At 40.1% G+C, this 25964-nt stretch overlaps 1 protein-coding gene across 4 annotated transcripts in view; it reads right to left on the reverse strand.

Moving 5' to 3' along the window:
- The window catches only part of dapk1 (death-associated protein kinase 1), a 262641-nt gene extending 236980 nt beyond the window's left edge, over positions 1-25661 (reverse strand). For all 4 annotated transcript variants that reach the window (XM_069929540.1, XM_069929535.1, XM_069929546.1 and 1 more), the window contains exons 1-2: positions 25402-25661; positions 24511-24668 (exon numbers count right to left, since the gene is read on the reverse strand). In XM_069929540.1, the coding sequence (XP_069785641.1) occupies positions 24511-24572 (62 nt within the window). In that variant the 5' untranslated portion in view covers positions 24573-24668; positions 25402-25661. The remainder of the gene's footprint in view (positions 1-24510; positions 24669-25401) is intronic.
- Positions 25662-25964: the final 303 nt, after the last annotated feature.

Consider the following 25964-nt stretch of genomic DNA (forward strand, 5'->3'; position numbering starts at 1 on the left):
TCACTTCCTTCTTTCATCTCACCCAACATCTCGTGAAGGTGTATGGATTCTATGTCCAATATCTGGGTGTTGGAGTTCTCATTGTTGTTTCCTTTTATGTGGTGGATCTTCTTCTTGTCTTTTTTCTTCATTGGTATTACTGTTTTCTTCATACCAAACTTGCACATCTTCACCCAGTGGTTTGCTTTACACAGATGCTACATTCAGAACTACATGCGGGACATTTGTTTTGGTTATCAAAGGGGCGCTGTCTGCCGCACTTCCTGTAGGCCATGGGGGGGTTTGCACTTTTCTGATTGTGTTCTTTTATAGCATCAACCCTTCCTTCTCCTTGCTGTGGACAGGTCTGCATAGATAGGGATTTAATTTGCATCCTTGTGGCTTCGAAGGCTCTGGCTGTGTCTATACCTTCGGTCAGCTTCAAGCTATCCTTCCCTATAAGAGACTTTTACACTTCGGGTTGGGCACTCCCCCAGATTATTTAATCAACTAATCTTTCCTCTATACCCTTAAATCTACATTTTGCAGCACAATTTTTAGTCTAGTGAGGAAGTTATCAACAGTTTCATCAGTCTCTGGCATTAAGCCTTGAAATTCAAAACGTTTTATTCTATAATTAGACCTGGGTTCAAGGTGAGAAGCAAACTTTGCAAATATCTGCTCTGGATCATTTATCTCCACCTCTATAAGCTCCCAGCTATTAAATAAGTCAAGGCCTCACTCCGCTGTCCAGAGAAGTTTATAACTGACCTTCTCCTCTGCTGTTGCATTTTTAAAATAGGTTTTAAATGCCTCATTGCACTTCTGGTGAAAAATTTTAAACAATTCAGCGATGTCTTCAGCCTCCTAGTCCATCGCTGGGTGAACTGCTGTTGCTCCAGACATTTTCTCAGTAATGTTTTTTCTCTTCTTCCCCTTCGTATTTCAATCAAATGTATGGCTTTATTCCTGTTTTCTTATACTGCTGCCACCATGTTATGTCTCTGTTGTTACTTGGGCGGCTTCTTAAATAACTTAGAGATGCAAAGTTCAATTAACAAAAGAGACTTTACTTACTGATACCTTCCACCATCTCACGAAACTGTATACACACACACATACACAGCCTCAAAATGGTGCACTACAGTTACTATCGTGAGAAGGGTGTATTCTTAGGTGGTTACAAAATTCCAGCACCTTCAATTTCCCTTATTCTTTTTTGAAATATTATTCATGTTTGAGTGTAAACAAGCAAAAATGTGAAACAGCTGATGGCCTGCGGCCTACTGGTAATACTGTATCACTTCCCCAAACACATTTTCACCCAAGTACTTTTTGCAATCAAAAAGCTGACTTTAAAGAAGCCTTATCTTAAAGTGTTACTATTATTAGTGACATGTTTGCCAAATTTGATGGAAAGAAAAACATTTGTATCCACGTTATTATGATGTTACCTATTCAAACTGAGAATTTAGTCATAAAATTTGCAAACAAAATACATTCATAGGTCACCAATCTCAATTTAAGCAATAACATTTCACTTGTAGCACACTGATATTTATTACAATACCATCTATCTTCTATATGACATCAATTTAGCTTTTCAGTACGCAATGGTTGTGGGGAGAGGGGGCAGGGAGGGTAGGCTTTAAATAGTAGCCTTTCACCATACAGACTTTGTGGCGACTGCACCAGCCTTCAGTGTTACTTCCTCGTTCATTTCTCTCTGCCCAGTCAATAAATCAATTGCTTGTCAATAATTAGATTGATAAGTCACTGACAGATTTTGATATACCTTCCCACTGTTTAATTAAGTAAAACAAATCTGTACCCTACCACAGAAGCTAACTCTATTGCTGTTCACACTCACTGATACAATTCATCTTCAAAATTACACTGCATATTACCGGTGCCTCTATCACATTAAAAATTAGACAAATGTGGCACATTGATATTTATTACAATACCATCTATCTTCAAATTCATGGTCAAGAAGAGTTCTTAAAAATTAGATTGTCCTTCAGATATGTCGGTGACCATTTCTTCTCAAAGGCCATTGAAAATCTGCCACCAAAACAATTGTCCAGAAGTGCATCAGTTTCCACAACAATCCTTCTTCATCCTTCTCAACTGCAACTGAGGCTTTATTGTTTAGGTGGTTCTGTGCGGAAGGCAAGCCCGGAAAGTAGAAATCATCACTTGACAAAAAATGTAAATAGAAACTTATTACAGGTATCAGAGGTTCCATATTTCAGAAGAGCCCAGAGGCCTCCTCTGGCATCTAAGTAAATGCAGTAAATTCAATAGGTCCCATCATGAATTAGAACAGTGGAATCGATAGTTAATCTTCAACTTGTACTCGTATCACATTGTTCTACATAGGTACTAGTTGTAAATAAATCGAATGCAGCAATTCCTACATTACAAAGGTTATTATTTCCCCCCCCCAAAGTACTTCTCTGACAGCCAAGTGCTTTTGATGCTATGAAGTTGAGAAAAGCACTTTTGAAAGACTTTCTTTTTTCTAAACTGTCACACAGCCATGAGAGCAAAGTGGTTTAATTACATTCAAGGAGAAATTTTAGCAGAGTTTCAATGAGACAGGGGTCAATAATTTTCTTTTCTGATTATAGCTGACGAAAAATTGGCATCTTTCCATACATTTACAGACATGTTTTTTATGCATTGATTCTTCTATATTGTTCTTCTTTGGCTTGGCTTCGCGGACGAAGATTTATGGAGGGGGTAAATGTCCACGTCAGCTGCAGGCTCGTTTGTGGCTGACAAGTCCGATGCGGGACAGGCAGACACGGTTGCAGCGGTTGCAGGGGAAAATTGGTTGGTTGGGGTTGGGTGTTGGGTTTTTCCTCCTTTGTCTTTTGTCAGTGAGGTGGGCTCTGCTGTGCTTAATATCTAGATAACTCTTGGAGACTGACAAAACAGAGAGAGCTGGGTATTTGTTCCACAATTCTTCCTGATCCTCTAACATAGCTGCAATGCCTAGGTAGTCGGTGATCTCTTTTGTGAAAGGGCAATTGCTGATGTGATGTGTCAAGTTTTGGCTTTAAGAGTAAAACTTCAGTCCAGCCTTGTCCACATTTGGAGTGGCTGAGGTTGTGTTGGGGGGTGGAGGGGCAGTGAATAGAATGATGTGCAAGGCAAATCAGGTGACATAACATTTCGCTCCTTCAGTGACTTGACCAGGTAACTCAAACATTTTAGTAGAATCCTTGCAGTCAGTGAGCTGCACAATATTTGGAATAAAGCAAATGAAAATGGGGGTAATGGGGGTGGGGAGGGGATCATCTTTTGTTTCTCTGTTCATCAATTTCTATTGGCTCCAATTTGAAAAATTTAATTAGACCCTTTAAGCACAACTTGCCTCTATCAAAGCCATGCTGACTATCCATGACAAGACTATGCTTCTCTAAACGGTCATAAATTATGTCACTAAGAATCCTTGCCAATACTTTGCAAACCACTGATGCAAGACTCACTAGTGTATTATTGCTTGGATTCTGTCTATTTCTTAACCAAGGGAATGGCAAGAAGCCATTATGAGGCTAAAAACAAGAATAAAACAGTAAGAGACATCACCCAAAACTTAGGATTACCAAAATCAACTGTTTGGAACATCACTAAGAAAAAAAAGAGTGTACTGCTGAGTTCAGTAATTTCAAAGGGACTGGTATTCAAAGGGACAGCTGATGACAAAAAAATTCTTTTCATAATGAAGAAAAATTCCCAAACGCATGTCCAACAGATCAAACAAAGTCTTCAGGAGGCAGGTGTGGATGTATCAATGACTACTGTCTGCAGAAGACTTCATGAGAAGAAGCACAGAGACTACATTGCAAGATGCAAACCACTAGTTAACTACAGAAACTGAATGGCCAGATTACAGTTTGCCAAGATGTATTTAAATTATTTTAGATTTATTGTCAGAGTACATTCATGATAAAACAAACAACCCTGAGATTCCTTTTTCCTGTGGATGCTGCAGAATTACCACTATTTGGTAGTACAAAAAATAAACTGTACACAGTGCAAAACATAAACAAACTGACTGTGCAATACAGAGAGAACAAAGAAAATCAATAAAGTGAGCAAGTAAGAGTCCTTAAATAAATCTTTGATTGAGTTTATCATTGAGGAGTCTGATGGTGGGAGGGGAGCAGCAGTTCCTGAACAAGGTGGTGCAAGTCTTGTCTCTTTCTTGATGGCAGCAGCGAGAACAGAGGATGTGCCAGGTGGTGAGGGTCTTTGATGACTGCTGCTGCTCTCTGATGCCAGCATTCCCTGTAGATGTCCTCAATAGTGGGGAGGGTTTTGCCTGTGACTTCCTGGGCTGTGTCCAATATACAAGGGCTTTATGCTTTATGCTCAGGGGTATTGCATCTGGTCAGCACACTTTCTATCACACCTTTGTAGAAATTTGCCAGGGATTTTGGTGTCATACCAAACCTCCGCAAACTCCTGAGGAAGTAGAGACGCTGATGTGTTTTCTTCACGATGGTGACTCCCAAAAACTTAAATTTGCTTACCCTCTCCACCTCTGATCCCTCAATGATCACAGGATTGTATACCTCTGGCTTTCCTTTCCTGAAGTCAACAATCAGCTCCTTAGCTTTGGTGACATTAAGTGAAGGTGGTTGTTGTACCATTCAGCCAAGTTTTCAATCTCCACCCTGAAGAGCCAAGTGTGTAGGTATAAAGGAAATGTCCACGGTCCAAACCATTGCCATGGTTTGCATCTTGCAGTGTAGTCTCTGTATTTCTGTTCATGAAATCATCTGTGGGCAGTAGTCATTTGCATATCCACACCCGTCTCCTGAAGACTGTGTTTGATCTGTTGGACATGCGATTGGAGATTTTTCTTTATTATGAAAATATTTTTTTCTGCCATCAGCTGTGGAGGTCTTCCTTGGAATACCAGTCCCTTTGCAATTAGAGAGCTCAGCAGAACACTCTTTTTTCTTAATGATGTTCCAAGCAGTTGATTTTGGTAATTCTACTGTTTGAGTGATGTTTCTTACTGACTTATTCTTGGTTTTTAGCCTCAAGGCCTTCTTTGACTTTCACTGGCATAACTCTGGTCCTCATGCTGAAAAATGGGAACTGTCAACTCCAAAGGTGATCTAAATCTTAGAATCAAGCCTAGCTCTTTTGTATCTTCACCAATGAAGCAATTAAACATCCTGGAGTACTCAAGAACACTTTTTATACTGAGATCCCAGTAAAATGACATGTCAGTTTAAAGCTGGGTCAGGTCGGATCGGATAGTTTGTACTGAATCACGAAAAGCTGGTTCGGTGCGACCTTTTACATAGGGACTCAGCATCCCAGTGCAAAAGGAGGCGGGACCTGCAGCATTTCAGAGATGGCATCCGGGGAAGGTGGACAAGCATTTTACAAAGGAGCTGATACGACTACCCCTTCCTTGGTGGGTAAGTATCAGGATGAAAATGAACCCCATACTGTTTTGGGTGTGTTCACACAGGTAAGTGAAATGGTAAAAAGGCAATTAATTACTGTCTTTCATGGGCAGTATAAAAGGACTTAATAATACCTGTGAAGCCAAATGTCACAAACATTATGATGCCCTGAAATGAGGAAAAATATGTATAAAAAAAAATGCTGCAACTTCTACAAAGATAAACCAAAATGTATACAAACACCCTTGAATAAAATTTGGATTGTGCACTTTAATTACATGTGAATTGTTTTACTACAAGTTTAAAAATGTGGAGCACAGGGGCAAATAAAGACAAAAAAAAGTCTTTGTCCCAAACATTATGGAGGGCACTATATGTGGTCACTGTCTATGAAATGCTCACCCATCTAGAGGTCTGCCAACTGACCAGGTTCATTAGCCAGTACGAGATGCAATCCCTCTCCTCTAGTTGGCTTGTCCATATATTGCGTCAGGAATCCTTCTTAGACACACGAGACAAATTCTTCTCCACCTGAACCTTTTGCACTAAGGAAGTGCCAGTCAATATGAGGGAAGTTGAAATCTCCCATAAACTCAACCCCGTTAGTTTTGCACCTTCCAAAACCTGCTTACTTGCTCCTCAGTCCTGCCAACAATTTGGAGGCTGATAGAATACTCCCAATAGGATGATCACTCACTTCCTCTTTCTGACTTCTAACCACAATGACTCAGTAAATGATCTGTACACGACATTCTCCCTTTCTACAGCTGTGATGCTATCCAGATTAGCAGTGCCACTCCACCCCACCCCACTTAACTCCTTTGAAATATCTAAACCCCAGTACATGCATATTAATTCATATAGAAAGGAATTCAAATCACGCTATCTACAAATCTAAAATGTACTTTATCTTCTAATTACATGATTAATCTTTTACTCCAACAAGCAAATTGTTACAAAGGCATTATTCAAATTCAGAATGATGAATGTATATTGGTGAAGTTTAAATCAAATCAAATGAGAGTGAAAAATAAGTTTTAGAAACTAATTGGAGATCAAGTGACCAAAGCATGGACTGCCATGACTATTTTTCCCTTCCTGCTCTTTCATGTTTATGGCATTGCTAATTCAGAGGCACCCAGACATGAACACTGATGCCCAATAGTTCACAACACATACCCAGACAACAGTGGCGAGAAGGTAGATGCCAGAAAGTCATGGTGGATAACAGTCTGTCAGGATGGAGGCCAGTAACAAGCAGTGTGGCTTTGTTATTTATCATTTACATTAACGATTTGGGAGATGGAGTGGTAAACTGGATTAGTAAATATGCGGATGATACAAAAATAGGTGGAGTAGTGGATAGTGAAGAAGGTTTTCAGAGATTGCAGAAGGATTTGGAATGCTTAGAAGTATGGGCTGAAAGATGGCAGATGGAGTTTAATCCTGAAAAGTATGAAGTACTTCATTTTGGAAAAAAATAATCAAAACAGTACATGTGCAGTAAACGGGAGGGCGATGAAGAATGCAGAAGAACAGAAAGATCTAGGAATAACGGTTCGTCGTTCTTTGAAGGTGGAATCTCATGCGGATAGAGTAGTGAAGAAAGCTTTTGGTATGCTGGCCTTTATAAATCAAAGCATAGAATATAGGAGTTGGGAAGTGATGTTGCGACTAATCAAGGCATTGGTGAGGCCAAATTTAGAATACGGTTGTTCAGTTCTGGTCACCAAATTATAGGAAGGATATCAATATGGTAGCGAAGGTGCAGAGAAGATTTACTAAAATGTTGTCTGGATTTCAGAATCTATATTACAAAGAAAGATTGAGTAGATAAAGTCTTTATTCATTGGAGCGTAGAAGGTTGGAGGGGGATTTGATAGAGGTATTTAAAATTATGAGAGGGATAGATAGAGTAGATGTTAACAGGCTCTTCCCCTTGAGGGAAGGTGAGATTCAAACAAGAGGTCATGAGTTAAGGGTTAGGGGGGCAAAAATTTAGAAGTAACATGAGAGGGAACTTCTTCACTCAGAGAGCGGTGGCTGTGTGGAATGACCTTCCGGAAGAAGTGATCGCAGCAAAATCAATTTTGTCATTTAAGGAAAAGTTGGATAGATATATGGATGAGAGGGGATTGGAGAGTTATGGGCAAAGTGCAGGTAGGTGGGACTAGAGGAGATCACTTAGATCGGTACGGACTAGAGGGGCCAAAATGGCCTGTTTCTGCACTGTAATTGTTATATATACAAGCATGTACAAAGCCTGGCTCAGTGCAACTTAATGAGGTTCTTTCTAAGAGAGACCAAATAAGAGGTATCTGGTGCTGGATGCCAGCTTCAAATAGAGGTGTAACATCAGCACTTCCCAAATCTCATCACTGATTGAAACCTCCACACCTCCAACTCATTCATGTCTACAAGCTCAACTAACACTCCGATCTGGTTCTGGGGGTTTGATCTCTTAGATGGGTGTCACTCCCATGCCACACATCTTCCTCCTCTTCACCCAATTCAATTACACAAAATATTTTCATTTACTTGTAGAATGAGTGGCCAGACCTCTGAACAAATATAAATATAGATATATGGTACAGAAACAGACCCTTTTGGTCCTCAAGCTTCTGCTGCCCAAGTATGTTTTTGAAGGGAGGGAGGAAACCCATGCAGACATGGGTAGAACATACAAACTCCTTATAGACAGCACTGGATTTGAACCAATGTCGCTGGCGTGGTAATAGCGTTGCGCTAACCATGCTGCTGAGAACCTTGTGTCTATTACGTTTATGGCATCAGAAACTCAAAAAAAAACTGGCTTGTGCATTCATGTCCTTTTCTAAGCACGGAAGAATTGCCAAACCAAGGCATTTTTAGTTGCAGGATTCGTTGTAATCAATTTCCAAGGACTTCGATGTTACTTTACCATGGAAAATTTACAGCAAGACTAGATGCAAGTAGACTCTTCCCCCTGAGAGCAGGGGAGGTTGAAACAAGAGGACACAAGTTGAGGGTAAGAGGGCAAAATTTTAGGAGAAACATTAGAGGATGCTTCTTCACTCAGAGAGTGGTGGCTGAATGGAATAATCTTCCGGAGGAAATAGTTGAGGGAGAGTCAATTCTTTCATTTAAGAGGAGGCTGGATATATACATGGATAAAAGGGGGTTGGAGGGCTATGGAAAGAGAATGGGCGGGGAGGATCTAGCAGAGTTGTTTGAGTGAACCGGTGTGGACTTGAAGGGCCGAGATGGCCTGTTTCTATGCCATAAACTGTTATATGGTTATAATCTATTGTTAAATTTGGAAACAAATATTTTTATAATATTATATCCACTGACCAATCTGGTGCGGCTTGCTGAACACAAGCAATGTATTATTATTGTGGAACTGTCAGCTCGGTCAAAAAATATGCAACTAACACAGACTAATATATAAAATAATCGTGTTTCCATTCATATGGAAATTAGAAACAATTTAAAAGCAAAACAATTGAATGGTTGCTATTGGCAAATTTCTTCCCCTTAAAGCATCAATTTTTGTTGAGTTATGGTAACGTGGGTCAACAGCTGTCTTTTAAAACCTAACTCAAATGACATTGGAAGCAGGTGTTGACAATTTATTTGACTAAATCACATGCAGGGAAATCCTAAAGTAATCATGTAAATCATGTACAATAGTGCCACAACCAGTCTTAAACCCAGTGCCCACCCAACAACCATGTAAACCCATTTAATTCAATAGCCTGGTCAATAGCAATCAGGACAAGTACTGGTCATAGATTTTTTTTTTCTCTCCCTGAAGCTGGGTTGCAGAAGCAGGATACAGCACAATTTCTGTTGCCACAACTGTGATCAACGAATTCAGAAGAGACAAAAGCACAGGTTCTCAATTATGACCACCTGAGACCCAACTATGTCTGAAAGTCTATAGCCTCATGAAAATGTGTTAAAGTAATCTCGTTTGTGAAACGATTTACTGTGCTAATTTCAAACTTGCTCAGACCTAATGCAAAACTAGATAAAAGAACAGATTTATTTAATCTTCAACCTACTGAAAAGCAATCTTTCATTTCTTAAAATTACTTTTTGACCTGGCTTTGCCATGGTTACCACTCTGACAATGCACATAAGCACATTTGTATGTGTTTCTTTCAACCCTCCTAGCCCTCAGACCATCTCATCTCCACCAAGTAAACTCCAGACCAACGCAGCAACTCATCCTTCTGCAGTTGAGAGGGGTGGATGTGAGGGAGTAACTCCAAGAGGTGAAGAGCTGGCAAGCCTTGCTATTTATCTCAGAGTCCTCCAAGATCATATTCTGATCTAGCGTCTGCACAATGGAGCAGGATGAGATGTGCTCACACTTCTTCTTCCAAAAGGTTCACAGAGGGAGCTCTGTGATCCACAGCCTTAAGGAAGAGGATGGTTCAGTCCCTTTTATGTTGAACTGTATGACAATAAGACTGCAGACAGAATGGCCTCCAAAATGTCTTGCCTTCTATCATGGAGGTCTTAGATGACAGCAAGCAGGAGAGTCTGGACCAGCAAATTACCCTGGGGTAGCTGACAGACTCCATCCATTCCTTTGGGTTGAGTAAAACTTCTGGAAGTGATAGTTTTCCAGCTGAGTTGTTTATGACCCTGTGGAACTGGGTGGGCCTGGACCTGCTGGAAGTATACAATGTTATGGTCCTGACAGGCAGCATATCAGCCCCCATGAGGAAGGGATTCATCACCTCATCTTCAAACAGGAAGAGGATATCAGGATTGGAGACCCATATTATTATTAAACGCTGACTATAAAATCCTGTCCAAAGCCATCACCAATTGAGTCAAGCCTGCCCTGGGGCAGGTGATCCACCCAAACCAAACCAGCATGGTTTTGTGCAGGAAAATCTCTGACAGACTCAAACTGCTCAGTTACCATCGCCTATATGTAGGTTGGGGGGTGGGTGGGTAAGACCATGAGAAGGCTTTTGACCAGATATCAAACACTTACATGATTTATGTGCTCTCCAAAATATGCTTTGAAGGTATCCAAACTTGTATTAAAGTGATCTGCAAGGACATCCATAGCAGAGTCCAAATCAGTGGGAAACAGAGAGCTTCCCCATCAAATCTGGAGTCAGGCGGGGTTGCCCACTCTCACCAGACTCATTCGTATACTGTATAAAGCCCTTTGTTGAATCCATCAGGAAAGGCAAGGGCACAAGAAGGGTGATGTTGCCAGGCAGTAAAGGCACTCAGGTCAAATAGTCCCTGAAATGGACGAAGTTGCTGTCTTCTGTTGGTACACTTTATCATCCATAGACTGATCAGCATCTGTGCTGATTTTGAGTCTGCATAAACTGGAAGAAAAGCAAGGCAATGCTCTTCAGTAACTCCTCTGAGCAATTCACTATCCACTTCACAGTCAGATGGATTACCTGAAGATATTGGGGATCTGGTTTGGATGGGCTGAAGCATGCAACAAAAATTGGATAGTGCAAATCACAAAGGTCCACCAGAAATTGGGTCTGTGGGCACAATGCTCCCTCTCAATAATATGCAACAGCCTGGTCATCAGGTGCAAGGTGCTCTCAGTACTGCCGTACATGGTGCAGTTGTGGCCCATCCTGTGCACTTCCACTCTCACGGTTATCAGATCAGTCTTCCAGTTCACATGGGGATTCAAGATGGAAATGGTTTGAAGTGTCACCATATACAAGTTTCCAGACAATAGGGCTAAGTGTGTACCCAATGTGGCCTTCACCCAGTTGACTGCATCAGGCTGTATATGGAACCAAAGTATGAGTGAACAAATGTTGCAATGTGCTGAGTTTCTACCTGTCTCAGGTGTTATGAAGGATGGGCCTGGACCTGTTGCCATGCAATGTCCCTATCAGCTGGACTACAACACCACCTATCATTCATGGAAGTTTTCTGGACAATCACCTTTAGCCACTAGTCCGTCAGGCAGTAGTCAGGACAGAATATCTTGCAGGCATGAAAAGATGAGGACTTGATGGACATGGTAGGTGGTTCCCTGAGCAGACCATCTAGCTCATTTGGCAGAGTGCCTTATCACCAATGTTCAGTAACAGGCACCAGGACTTGGCCTGGTTTGACTTGACCCTCCTAGTCAGATCCTTCTTGTATAATTGGAACATCACCCACAATGCACACTGTCACTGAGATGACTGCGGTGGATTGGAGACAGTCTCCACCTCTTTACAAAATGCAGATTTGCCAAGAGGGTGTGGAGAAATGATACAAGGGTCTTTATCTCAATAGCAGCATGACAAGGGACACTGTGATTTATGGGGTGTTCCGAGGGATGCAGAGTCAGACATCCTGAACTGCTGGAAGTCCATGAACTCTGTGAAAGACGCACTTTAGTCTGCCCAAACCCAGCTAGTCTTTCAGCACATGGAGATGTTTATGCAGAAATGCTGCCGAATGGCACATTCCAGATTGCAGGATTACGTGCTGAAGGACGTACTGAGGCTTGGCACAACCAATGTGAGGGTGCTGTGGGAAGCATAACAGTCTAGTGTCCCTCAGGCATCAAGGACCATAGTATAGAGTTCCTCAGCCCTCAGACATTGAGGGGCTAAGACTAAAGGAAAGTCACTCAAATAACGGGGGGGGGGGGAAGAGAGAGAGAGAGAGAGTAACAACAAAGAACCACAGTGGTGGCAATGGTGTAAATAGAAATGAATGCAAAAATGTACAGTGATGGAAATGTATGGTTACAAAACTAAGGGTGGGAAGAGACATCTTTCCTTTTTTAAAACATTTATTGTGAATTTACTTTTTGGCCTAAAAAAAAGTTGGTTATGTATCTTTATCTTTGCTACATAAAGAATGCTGTGTGACTTGCTGAGTTTCTCCCTTTTTTTGTCAAATACAATCACAGTGTCTGCAGATTTTCTTTAACTACAGTATGTGTTTTGAATTTTCTACGAATATTTTCAGGCCATTTGCTCAACTACTCTCGGTGTCATTGGCAACACCACCTTTAAAAATAACTGCTCTAACAGGAAATTTCACCTAAATGTAATCTGATAACGATCACTAATGTTAGCTGTTGGTTGGCTCTTCACCAATAGAAGATAAAAGTTTTAATTGTTCAAAACCCGATATGTTCTCTTAATATAAATGATACAAATTTTTATTGCTATTTATTCAATAAAAAATGAATACAATTATGATGTACTACAGAACGAGTAAAAAAAATTACAATAATGATCACATGTAGAAATTCAGAAGTAAAATAGGACAAACATAATGATACAACAGAACCTAACAAATAAATAAATAAATAAATAGATTCTATACCCCTTCCACAAAGCAAGGTTGACATTTTGAAAAATTCAAGTGGCCTAATCTTGGAGACAAAATTCCAAATCAAAACTAACTCCATAAATGAGCTCCTTATCATTTGGAATTTGATATTTGAATCCATGACAGCATATCTAATTTTTTACAAGTTTAAACAAGACATAATATCCCTTAGCCATTGTTTATGTCTAGGTGAAATATTGTCTTTCCGTTTTATCAAAATTGCACGTCTGGCCATTAATGAAGAAAAGGATAAAATGCGACATATCACATCATCGTCAGGAAAGATTCCAATAAGTGCTATTAAAGAGTTAACCTAAGAGTTAGGTTCCAATTTTATTTTAAAAATAGCCAAAAGAGTTTGAAAAGCTTCCTTCCAAAATTTTTCTAACCGAGGGCAGCTCCAGAACATGTGTATTAAAGAAGGCATCACCTGTTTTACATTGGTCACATCAAGGATTTATGTCCGGATAAAAAGGAGACTGTTTAACTTTAGACATATATGCTCCATGAACCACTTTAAATTGCATTATCATGCACAAAAGGATGTAATGTTAATTAGTTTAAGAATAGCATTCCACACCTCAAACTAGGCAAATCTTTTGTTTTTATTTCTATGACAGCTGAACAGCAGTAAGTTGCACATTCCCAATATTGCATAATGAGCCAGCAAGTTCAGATCAGTAGTTGAAATTCCAAAGAGTAGTAGTATAATATTCCAAAGACGCTGCCAGAGCTTTGTCCTTCGCATCTCAATGTCGCCTCACCACTGAAACACTGGGAAATTACTGTAATTACATGGGTATGAAATTAACTCACCAACAAAGTTAAATCTTGCTCATTTTAGTCAAAGTATTCTTTCAACAATCTGAGGTCAAAAAGGTTTTTAAATTTAATTTGTATTTTTCAACAATCCAAATCTAAATTTTCCTCCCCTTTCTGCATTTGATAAAGGCTCGATAGATATAGTTATGATGCTTACGAGGCACTGAGAGAGCTGTTTAAGTAGGCAAGGTATTGACCCAATGTAAATAAATGGGCTTTGTGCAGATGTACAAAAAAAAACATCAGTCTAGACATTATGGGCCAAATGACCTGTTTGTGTCCTGTATGAAAGCAAGAAATTTCTTCCTTGAGAAGTGAAGACATATTAATTTCAATAATTTAGACTTGCCACTTAATTCTTATGGATTAGTGAAGTGCAACATGGTTGCCTCTTTAAATGAACTGCAAGCTATTCAGATGAATGGAGTAATTAGGCATGGACAGTAAATTCCAGTCTTGCCAGTAACCTCCAGATCCCCAAAAACAAAGTTAAAAAAAAAAACCAAGATCCATAGACTTGATGCAATATATGCAAATCAAAACACAATTTTGCAGGTGCAACAACAGAGGTTGAAACAGAAAATAGCAAAAATGCTCAAGTCACGCAACATTTGTGGAAGGTTATCAACCCAAAATATAGTGAATGTTTCAGGTTGATGTCCTTACTTCAAACAACAGATTCTGATGAAGACTCATTGATCCCTGAAACCAATTCTTCTTACATAAAACATGAACTATTTCCATTATGCATTTTCTGTTCTTATGCAAGGTATTCTACCTAGCACAAATTCCCAAAATCCAGTTTTAAATAAATAGTTGAAAGCCTTTCACCACCATTACCTCTTGTGCAGCCAAACCAAAATATAATCCACTACACTTTTCCACAAACATCATGCTCTTCAATAATTAATGCCCATCATTTATAGCAATATATTTCTACACAGTACACGGTATAACCAAGCAATCAACAGGCACACCTTTTAAAACAGGTAATGCTCATTGCATCTCATCAGTTGCCACAGTAACGGCACTGAAACTGCTTCATTGTCAATATGCTGCAAGTTAAAAAGCCTTAGTTCAACCTTTCAACAATAATTTCAATTTAAATACAATTAATTATAGTGTTTTGTCCAACAGATACAGCCATAAATCCATGCTCCATGCATGTTCAAATGGAAATAAATGATTCTAATATTCTGAGATCTTGGAAAGTCTCCAGGCATCACAGCATCATTTATTACTCAACTACAAGAGCTTAACTCGCATTTAACACTGCTGCTTGCTTTACACAAAATGGCTTTATTAGCCCAAATAAATCATAATCATCGAACTAGAAATTCATTCATTTTTGTCAAAATGCATGACAAAATTCTAAATTATTTTATTGCAATTTTTAATGATACATTTATGACCATTTCTTCATTCCAGGATTCCACATCCATCTCCAATTGCCTTCGACAAAGGAGTGACGATCCTAATGCTTTACTACATCATTTCAGAGTTAAACACCAACACGTTGTCAAGAAAACTCTCGCCCAAGAAAAGGATATTTATGAGGCAAATTTTTAAAATATCGAAGAATTTTGTGGTCACAACTGATACCAGCTGGAGTGGAGTTACTTAATTAAATGAATTGAAGTTGTCCAGTTTCCATTGTGTACTGTGAACACACAGCCCCATCAAGGCTGATGCCCAATAACATAATCACACCAGTACTCTTATTTTAAAGTTTGACGACAGAGCTAATTTAGATGTGAAGGGACAAAACATTCCAAAAATGTTTTTGATTTCCAAATTTAATGTACATTCTTGAGAAACTGTCCACAGGCAGAGTTCCCCATGCTAACTGCTTCATCATCTTAAAGACACTAACCGCTACTTTGTTTTATGGGTGATAGACAATGATTAAAAGGATTCTAACAGAGCTTTCCTCATATGAAAACCAATATAGGATAAGCTTTTAGTTAAAGGAATCCCAACCTCATCTTAATCCATTCAATAGCTACATCAAGTATGAAACTTGAGTTGATCTGGTTCTGGAATGTTGAAGCTAAGCTTGAAATAAATCAACAGGTCATTTAAGGTAGTGCAGATCAGCCATTCTCAATGGGGCCCATAGCACATTTAAGGGGGGGGGGGGGGGGCACGGACTGAAATCAAAATATTTTTATGCAGTCGATAGAAGTATTACCGAAAACAACTAAAATGGATTGCTTCACAAGAAAGGGATGCCATAAACTTTGAGCAAAGCCTCAAGAGGGCCATAACCAAAAAAATTGAAAATGGCTGGTGTAGAACATGGCTTAAAAAAATTCCATGAGGTCTTGCCTCATGTTTTACACCATGAGGCAAGACCTACGTACTTGACTGTTCACAAATATTCAGATTACTGGTGTATTAAAATAATGGTTTGCTGATTTACAAACTTTTTCAGCATTGGCATTTATAAGTAATTCAGGCATATTGAAATTTTAATCATCTCCAGTCTCCATCATCATTTTAAAATCGAAGTCAAGATTAGTTTTTCATGGCCCAACTAAATGAATCCACATCAAGATTCTGATTGAGCAAAATATTTATCTGAATGATTAAATTAGCGAGCAAAACCCCTATTCAGTAAAAGAGTTAAGCAAAAAAAAAAATGCTGGAAATCTGCAATAAACAGAAAATGGTGGAACCATCCATCACGTCAGGTCGCATGTGCGGAGAAAGAAATATGCTTAATGTTTTAGGTCAATGAAAGAGAAATGGTCAACCTTTGTTTTCTTGCTCCACTCTGGCACGTTGCCAGCATTTTTTGTTTTACATGAATAAAAGCAAAGTTATAAATTAGAGACCGAATTATATGAATTGTGATTGACACTTGTTAAGAGCACCCCCAATCAATACATTCCTTGAATCAAATGATTTTTTACAATGACAAAGGTACACTATGAACGGAGGAGCAGAATCAAAATTGGGGCTCTTGGCCCTTCATGCTTGCTGTTATTCAATTAGATCATGACTCATCTTTTGCCTCAGTGTGACCTGTCTATACTAATCCCACATCCTTTTCTTCTCCAAATAAATAAAAATCTATCAATTTCAGTATTGAATATAATCAGGGAATGAACTTCCACATCCTTCTTGGCCAAAGAATTCCAAACATTCACCACCCTTGAGGTGAAGAAATTTCTTCTCAGCTCAGTCTTGAAAAGACAACCATTTACTTTAAAACTGGAACCCTTGGATCCAAGATCACCAGATAATGGAAACAGAAGAGCAGAAGCAGGAGGGGATAAAAGTGGAGTTCCTTTCTCCCAAAGGGCTCACCTGCTTCCTACCTCTACCTTCCAGGAAAATTAAAATGATGTCAGTACTGCAGAAAGAGAAGTGATGATGTCTGAAAGCTCTCGGTTATGTATAATAAACACTTCAAAAATTTCCACGAAGGTCCATTTTCTCTTAAAAGATTATCCAGCGGTGACCTGATAATATGTCTAATTGGGAGATGTTACTGATGAAGCATAGATAGAGAAAATGTTTCCATTTGAGAGAAAGAACAAGATCCTATTGATACATGAGAATCATCAAGAAATCCAAATATAATCACTGAAGGATTTCCTTACTTTATGGGTTATGAGAATATAGACAAGTTTGAGTATCTGTCAATACAGAGATGCACCAAAATTCTTGTGTTGCAGGCACACCAATAAGTACCACAAAGCTTAAATTATGCCGTCTCTAGGGTCAAATACCCTCTCCCCCCGCCAAACACTTTCAGGATCTTGAACTTCTCTGTACTACTCTCATCATAAACAACTCTTGGACCACCAAAACATCCCTTTTTTGCACTAACTGCAACTGTGAATATTTATCTGTTCATTTATATTTGATACATCTTTTGCTGTATCATGGCATATTGTGGCTAGCATTAAGGCTGGAAAAGCAGCTGTTGGAGAAATAAAATGATTACTCTGATACGTCTGTTAGGAAGTTTGAGGAGCAAATAAATAGCAGCAGGAGCTTCTGGGCCCAATAACTCATTTCTATGCTGCATGCCCTATGCAAAAGTTTGCAAACTCTGCAGTATATCCATGGGTACTTAACAAAACATACAAACGAGAGTGAGGACATTAACTGAGGATTCAGCCAAGAAATTCAAAATTTTAATCTGAAAGCAAAATATGCAAATCTGGAAATTTAAATTAAATTTAAAATTTAGACATACAAAACGGTTACAGGCCTTTTCTGCCCACGTGTCCATGCCACCCAATTAACCTTCAACCCCCAGTAATTTTCGAACAGTGGGAGGAAACCGGAGCCCCCGGGGAAGACCCACACAAACAACTTACAGACAGTGCAGGATTTGAAACTTGGTCCCCATCACTGGCACTGTAAAGGCAATGCGCTAACTGATATGCCAACTGTGTTGGCCAAGCGGCATAGATTTACTATTTACCAGAAGCCTGAAGTAAAACAAAAAATTCATGGAACTACTCAGGAACTCAGTATTTCTGATGATCAAACCAAAACATGACTATTTATTCCCACATAAATCATGTTGGATCTATTGTTATCTCTCTCATATTCTGTTTTATTAGCCAGTTTTAATTCTTGCTCTTTGTTACTTTAGGTGCCAGACAGAAAATAGTTAAAATAATTGTTTGAATATAATCTGGCAAAAGATGAAGAGCAGAAGCAGGAGGGGATAAAAAATGGAGTTCCTTTCTCCTAATGTGCTCACCTGCTTCCTACCTCTACCTTCCAGGAAAATTAAAATGATGTCAACACTGCAGAAAGAGAAGTGATGATGTCTGAAAGCTCTCGGTTATGTACAAATGTCTCTTGAAACAGTATTTGTTTTTCTTTCTTTTTTTCCTTTAATTTATTCAAGCTATTTCAATAAATGGGTTTAGCACGGTTGTATGGATCAATGTAATCAATTGTTTTTGAGGTTATGAGCATTATTGATGCAGTTTTATTTACTTTTTCTTCATTGGCTTTTCTTTTCTGTGTGTCTCTTTGTATACAAGTACTTGTAATTATGGAATTGTCAACTTTATATTTATATTAAACACAATAAAAATATTTTAAAAAGAAAAAGAAAGAAAATACTCTGGCTATATAGTACGAGATGCTCAATGGGGCGTAACTAATCTATAACACTAATGGAAATTTGTTGAATCTACCTCAACTGCACTTCAGTACCAAGGTCACCCCAACCTCAGTGGTTGAGTGGCTGCAGACCATTCAGAGTCCGAAATCTAAGCCATTATCAACTTGTTCACTGAAGCATAGGAAAGAAGGGTTTTTACATCCAACATTCATATATATAAAAAAAATCACTCGACCACCTTGCCCCTACCACACACACCATCGCCTTCTGCCAATAAAGGTACATACAAAAACCAAGAAAACACAGACATCTGTCAGTGCAGCAAATCACCATTCCTTTGAGTGCATCATAATATTGTTTAGCCATCTGAAGAAAATTGTGCTTGAAAAATCACATTGAAAGTGAGGATAGAACTTGCTGTCCACCACACATCAATGATCCTGGATGCTCTTGAGATTTAGACCAACCTTTTTTTTTTAATCGTCTATGGCCCCCTTAGGACACTGCTCAAGATTTATCAGCCCCCTTCCCTGTGAAGCAGTCAAGTTTTGGTTCTTCTGTACAACTTTCCTACTAACTACATAAAAAAAATTATGTTAGAAAACAAAACTTTTACCTAAATGTCCTGTGCAGCATCACCCACCCCTCCTCGGGGTGGGGGGAAAGGGGTTGTAGGGCTCCCATTGAGAATGGCTGATTTGGACTACCTCAAGTAAGCATCTCAAATACCAGAGAGGGACTATCAATGCCACTGTTGCAAAACGCACCATTAAAATGAGCAAATATCAATGCTTTCTCTAGGGTACCATTGCCAGTGATGGTCTTTTTACATTGTTAGGTCTGTTGGACGAGCTATGCCTTTCCCATGTCTGATAGCAGACTCCAGAAACACATGCTCCATTCCAAAGTCAGTCATGAGAATAAATTACCAGACAGCTAGAGGGAAAGATTCAAGGATGCTCCTTCACAACATCACATCCCCATCATTTCTGGCCTTAAGAGGCTCAGAAGAAAGGGTGCATTCGGGATAGCTCTGAGAATCTCCAGTCCAAGTGTTGGAACCACACAGACACCTGGAAAGAATGGCAATCAGAACACATCACCTTCAAAACCTCCTGCCCAGTCACTAGGCCAAGTGCCTGCTGCCCCACCTCTGGCAAAACCTGCAAAGATCTTTCTACTCTGGTCTCAGTTACTCCAGTGGAAGCAATATGTTCTCAATTACCCAAGGAGAAGGCAACAACTGTTCATGCTCCATCCTGCAAAACCTTATGCAAATGTGCTTTTTTGTCTTAAAGGAATTGTGCCAACTCATTTACACTCAAGTATGCTGAAGATGTTAATCCTACAAGGAAGTTTTCTGCCTTTCAGTTGCATAACCCGTAAAAAAAATTTCCTCTTCGATTCTTGAGCTTTGAAAAACTGTTACAGAAAACACATTACTCAGTTTATTCACGATTAAGTAGAGAAAAGAAATGAACTCCCATTTATACAGAATTAAATTTGGCCACTTTAGCTTTTGAAATGTAGTGAATGTTGTGATGTAGGAAAATATAACAATCAAATCTATCCATCCATGTATTTGGTTACCAATTCTACTCCAGATAAAAGACTCACTACATTCACCCCTTCTATTCCTCTCATGAATTCGAATACTTCTATGAGATAGCCCCTGCTATATTCTGAATGAAGGCCAATATGCTGAAAGATTTTTGACCATCTATCTACATATGATGCCACTTTCAAGGTACCATATACTAGCGCTCCTCAATCCCTTTTGCTCTATAACATTCTCTAGATACCTACCATTTACTGTGTAGCTCGTACGCATATTAAACTTTCCAAAATACAACACCTCACATTTCTCAGCAATAAATCCCTTGAACCATTCCTCTGTTCAACCAATCAAGACTCCCATCTTCATTATCTACAATGTCAGAGCTTTTAGTGTCATCTGCAAACTTGCTAATCAAGTCAATGTACAATTTCACCCAAATCAATGATATAGATGACAAAGAGCAATCGGTCCAGCACCAAACCTGGAGGCAAACTACTAGTCACAGGTCTTCCAATATCACCCTCTGCTTTCTTCCAAGAAGTCAGTTTTTTAAAAAAAATCCATTCAGCCATCTCTCTCTTGTCCTCATGCAATCTAACCTTCCAGAGTAACTGACTGTGCAGAAACTCATCCAATGCCTTGCTAAAATCAACATATATATCCATAGTTCTGCCCTCACCGACAATTTTGATCATATCTTAAAGAAAACTCGCATTTGTGAGATGACCTCTCACTTAAAAAACCATGCTGACTCCCACTAATCAGCCCTTGTCCATGCAAATTGTCCATCTTATCCCTCAGAACACTCTCTAGTAACTTACTGACCGCAGACATCAGGCTCACTAGCCTGAAGATTTAGGCTTTCACCAGAGGCCTTTCCTGAATAGAGGCACATCATTTGCCACCCTCCAGTCTTCCAGCACCTCACGTGCACTTAATGATGACATAAATTTCCGCAAGGGAACCTGCAATTTCCTCTGTAGCTTCCCACAGTGTCCTTGATTAGGCCCAAAAGATTTGTCTACCTTCATACTTATCAGGACCTTCTGCACCTTTTCAACCACAATTCTGACTGCTCTCAAGACACTACCATTGATTGCCCAAGATCCCCATCCTTCATGTCTTTCTCCAGAGCAAAAGCAGAAAAGTATTAATTGAGGACCTTGCCCATCTCCTGTGGCTCCACACAGAGTTGACCCCATTGATTCCTGAGGCATCCTTTTTTTTCCTCTGGTTACTCCTTTATACTTTGCCTACATAAAATCTCATGATGATCCTTAATGTTATTTGCTTATGTTCAGAAAGATCAGTGAAACTTATGGTTCCATGGCAGCTTCACAGGCAGAGGTCAGAAATTAGGAGGTCATGGCAACGTTATACCACCCAATTTTATTGTTCATCCAAGACTTTAATGTCTGCTTATAATTTTACTTTCTTTAAAGGATAAAATCAATTGCAATGAGCTGACCTTCAAAGCAAATGTTGATTTGTAACAAGATATTTCAAGTAACAAGAGTTTAGATTTCAAACATGTTTAAAGAGGTAAACTTCCTGAGTTCAACCAAATTTGAAATTTAAAAACTCCTATTTGATAATAGGAGCCTGATGTAAACGACGTATTTTTACAAGAAACTTTCATTATATTTGCCAAAAAAAAACACTTTTATTCAGGATGTGGAAAATTCCCTGCCCAAATTTTTCATTAAACCCTTAATTAAAATGAAAGTGGATAAGAATAATCTCTAGATTGTAAATAAGAACCAGAGAACCTATCATGGTCCTATCATGGTCCTATCATGGTCCTATCATGGTCCTATCATGGTCCTATCATGGTCCTATCATGGTCCTATCATGGTCCTATCATGGTCCTATCATGGTCCTATCATGGTCCTATCATGGTCCTATCATGGTCCTATCATGGTCCTATCATGGTCCTATCATGGTCCTATCATGGTCCTATCATGGTCCTATCATGGTCCTATCATGGTCCTATCATGGTCCTATCATGGTCCTATCATGGTCCTATCATGGTCCTATCATGGTCCTATCATGGTCCTATCATGGACTCTGCTAACTATGGTGGAAGGGAAACTTTTGTTGAGTAAAAGGAAGATCCATCAGAAGAAATACATGGTGGATGAGAAACTTGGTGCCAACACCCTATGTTTAAATACTACGTTAATTTTAAATTAAAACTAATTTCATGAAAACTCATTGTAAACTCAGATTAAATGTGCAGAACAATTTTCAATGTGCATTTTTAAAGTGGTTGGGGTCTTTGGAAAAGTATTATCAGCTGTTACATTATCAGCTTTTCCATTGGAGCATTTCGATACAAAAAAGCTTGTTGCAGAGCCGCATAGCAGACAGAGCAGCAAGGAGGCTCCAGGGATGAGTGGTTATTATTTCATTCACACATCTCCCAAACATTAGTGCATTCCTCTAATTGCCACCTATTCCAATTCAAACTCCAACTCTATCTGGGGGTCAAGGTATGCAGTATGTCACTAGATGCAAAGTCCTTTCTCTCTATCAAATCAGATGTAGAAAGCTAACTAAATTATTTCTTCTGCTTATTTGTCAAACACTAATATCTGAAATGCAGCCTGACATGCATTGTTTTGGCAACTAATTATTTATATGAAATGAAATTACATTAGAATGTAAAATCAAAGACTTGAACGAAAAATGTAGTAAGGAACTTACCATGACCATGTAAAAAGGTTTAAAACCATTACACCAGGGAAATGTGAAGTTCATATTAAATATAATACTGCATTTGGTGAAGTTCACTCAGTGACCAAGCCAAAAAAACATGGATCCCCCTTCTGGAAGAACATAAAATGCTAGCAAGATTGCAGAAAAGATATTCCAATACAATTCCATACAAGTGTAATTTCATGTGGAGTATGATTGGAGAAGTTGAGGTAGGTTTCCTCAAAACCATGAAAGCCGGGAGACATCAAGATCATGACAGGATAGATGGGTCAAGTACAGAGAAGCTGCACCCATTTACAGATCATTCAGATAGGAGAGGCACATTTCAAATGATGGAAAGAGATGCACACACAAACAAGAAAAACCTCTGCACACCAGTAGCGATCTGGATCTCATCATCTATAAGAAATTATTAAAGCAAGAGTTAATCAGGGCTTTCAGAAGGGAATTGGACAATCAAGAGCCTGGAAGGAGAGAGTAGGGATATAGGGAGATGACAGGCCAAATGGTTGTCATCTGTGCCATATAATTCGTATGATTCCAGCAATCCAACCATTATCGAAAAAAAATTCAAAAACGTGAAATTTGAGCATTCTGCTCAAAACGTAATGCTATCAGGTTCGTACCCACTAAATTTAAATAGGACACCATCACACATACAGACGAGTTAAAACAAGATGTCCAATGGAAGTCAACGTGTGCACAGGCCACCACACAACTAGTTTGCTCGCATAACGAGTTGGAGTACTGCAGTTTGTCATAATTGAATCTCTTGAGGATTCCTATTTAATAATGTGAACAATGAAACTGTAGCATGAGCAATTAACGAGTTACTGCACACATATACCACGACTGAGGAGGTCCAGAAGGCAATGGAAGCCACGAAAAATGTTGGACTTATGAACTTACAAACAAGGAATCTACAGTTATCATGAGACAGCCAATCCGTTTGCTCATAGTTTTGCTATTATCTGATTCCACCTGCATTGAATTCGCCCACCGTTATTGAATGAAGATCTACGGGCACAAAAATCAGTGAACCGGTGCGGACTCGAAAGGCCAACATGGCCTGTTTCCGCTCCGTAAATGGTTATATGGTTATTTGCAGTGCTAATTTTCAGTTGGTCACGAGGGCCTTGGCAACCAAGAGATGGCCAAGCACCATGAAGCTTCCAAACTCATACAGTTCTCAGATTAATACAAACCTCCACACTTGTTTACTCCAACTATCTTCAAAGTTAACTAAGTTCCCTGAGAAACGATGACTACACTATAAACAGAAAAATAAAGAGATTGATCCAAATACAGTACAGCTTGTATATCTTTTCCTCAAATTGCGGAAGTTTTCCATTTAAAGACCTTACTGAGAACTAAATGGAAAAGTCTGCCCCCTGTAGTGAGGTCGGGTGGGAGAAGACAGGTGAAATTAAAGCAGCCCAAACCCTCCACCTTCGGCCAAAAGACATCATTTACTTGTCAGGGCACACGGTAAAGATCCCACGTTCCTGCCACACTCACGAACCCTTCCACGGAGCAGACGACCCCCCACCCTCCCTCCCTCCTCGATTCGAAGCACTCACCTGCCCAGTTCTTCCCCGATTTGGTAGTGATCCTCCACATTGTCTTGCTTAAACCCGGTCATGGTCACGGACTACTGCATCCCGGCGTTCGAAAGGTAACCAATTTCAGCCCCGAGCAGGGCGTCACTGGGGCATCCGCAGTTTTAATTCCATTCTGCCTGTGGAGCAGAAGTTTCAGAAAATGATACTTGGACACCAGATTGTTTTCGTGAACAGGCATGAGCTGGATGGGCGTTCCTCGGCATGGAAAATGTATTTTGTCTTGCACATAGAAAGAATAACCTTATGTTGCGCAACGAGGAAAAAGGGGTTAATATTTTGAAATACAATGGGGGGGGGGGGGGAAATCACGCCCTGTTAAAGCTCCCGCAAAGTCATCGACACCCAGATTTCGGAAGGGACCGGCCGGCGTTAACGGGATGATGTCGCTCAGCTGCAAGGGTTGAGCCCGCAACCTCCATTGGGTTTGGTTGCATCTCCAAGGGGCATTGATCGTTTTCCTCCAAGTCGCTGCACAAACTCTCTCCGAAATAAAAGCGCATCATAAATGATCGACATCTCGGCACTTGCGGAATTAAACCCCCTCCCCCAAACTCGAGAGTCCCGTGTCCCCGCCCCCGCCAGTGGGGTGAGGCGGTCTTGCCTTGGAGGCTCCGGTCCCCAGCAGCCGCCGTGCGCTCAGTTCGCTGCCTCGGCCTTGTGCCCGAAGCCACCCCCTCCGCGATTACAGCAGCCACGGCCAAGCCCACTGCCACAGGCTGCTGGACCACTCGCATCGAGGGTGAGAGAAATGCGCCGTGCCACAACCCCACGCAGCTCGCGAGAAAGCAGCCCCGGCCCGGGCTCCCGGAGCCCGGCACCGCGGCCCGGCCAATGACAGTGTGGACTCACCCTGCTCGCGAGTCGCAACCCGCTCGTGGACGTCTGGGGGAAAGTATCCAGCACCCACGCCCGCCTTTGTGTTTATCTTCTTGCCGAAAACCAGGCCGTCCTTTCTTCCTGCAACTTGCTATACGTTTTACATGTTAGCAACCGCCGGTAAAGGTTCTCCCCTCGGTGCCAGTGGCTGTATGGAAGTTACAGCAAAGACCTCACTACTTCCCCCTCTCTCTCTCTCTCTCACTGTGGCGTCTGCACGTTTCCTTCCTCAACACGGGATCTTTCAGTATCGTTAATTTCCCCAGTTGCTTCACAGCCCCAGGGGTGCTGTCTTCAAGTGGCAGAAAGGGGCCAAATTTATGGTATTTTCTTGTGAACCAAGAGGCAGTATTCTGATTACTGCTGTTGAGATCTTGATAATTTCAGGGAAGAACTTGTGACTGAGGGTTGGTGATGCTTTGCAGGTCAGACAGCATCTGTGATTAAAGGAACAGAGTTCATGTTTGAGGTCCAAGAGAAGACGTTAATTGTACTTCTCCTGCCATTTTCCTGAAATGTGGAAATGTTTGCAAACC

This window comes from Narcine bancroftii, chromosome 1, assembly GCF_036971445.1.
Source record: "Narcine bancroftii isolate sNarBan1 chromosome 1, sNarBan1.hap1, whole genome shotgun sequence".
Lineage (NCBI taxonomy): Eukaryota > Metazoa > Chordata > Chondrichthyes > Torpediniformes > Narcinidae > Narcine > Narcine bancroftii.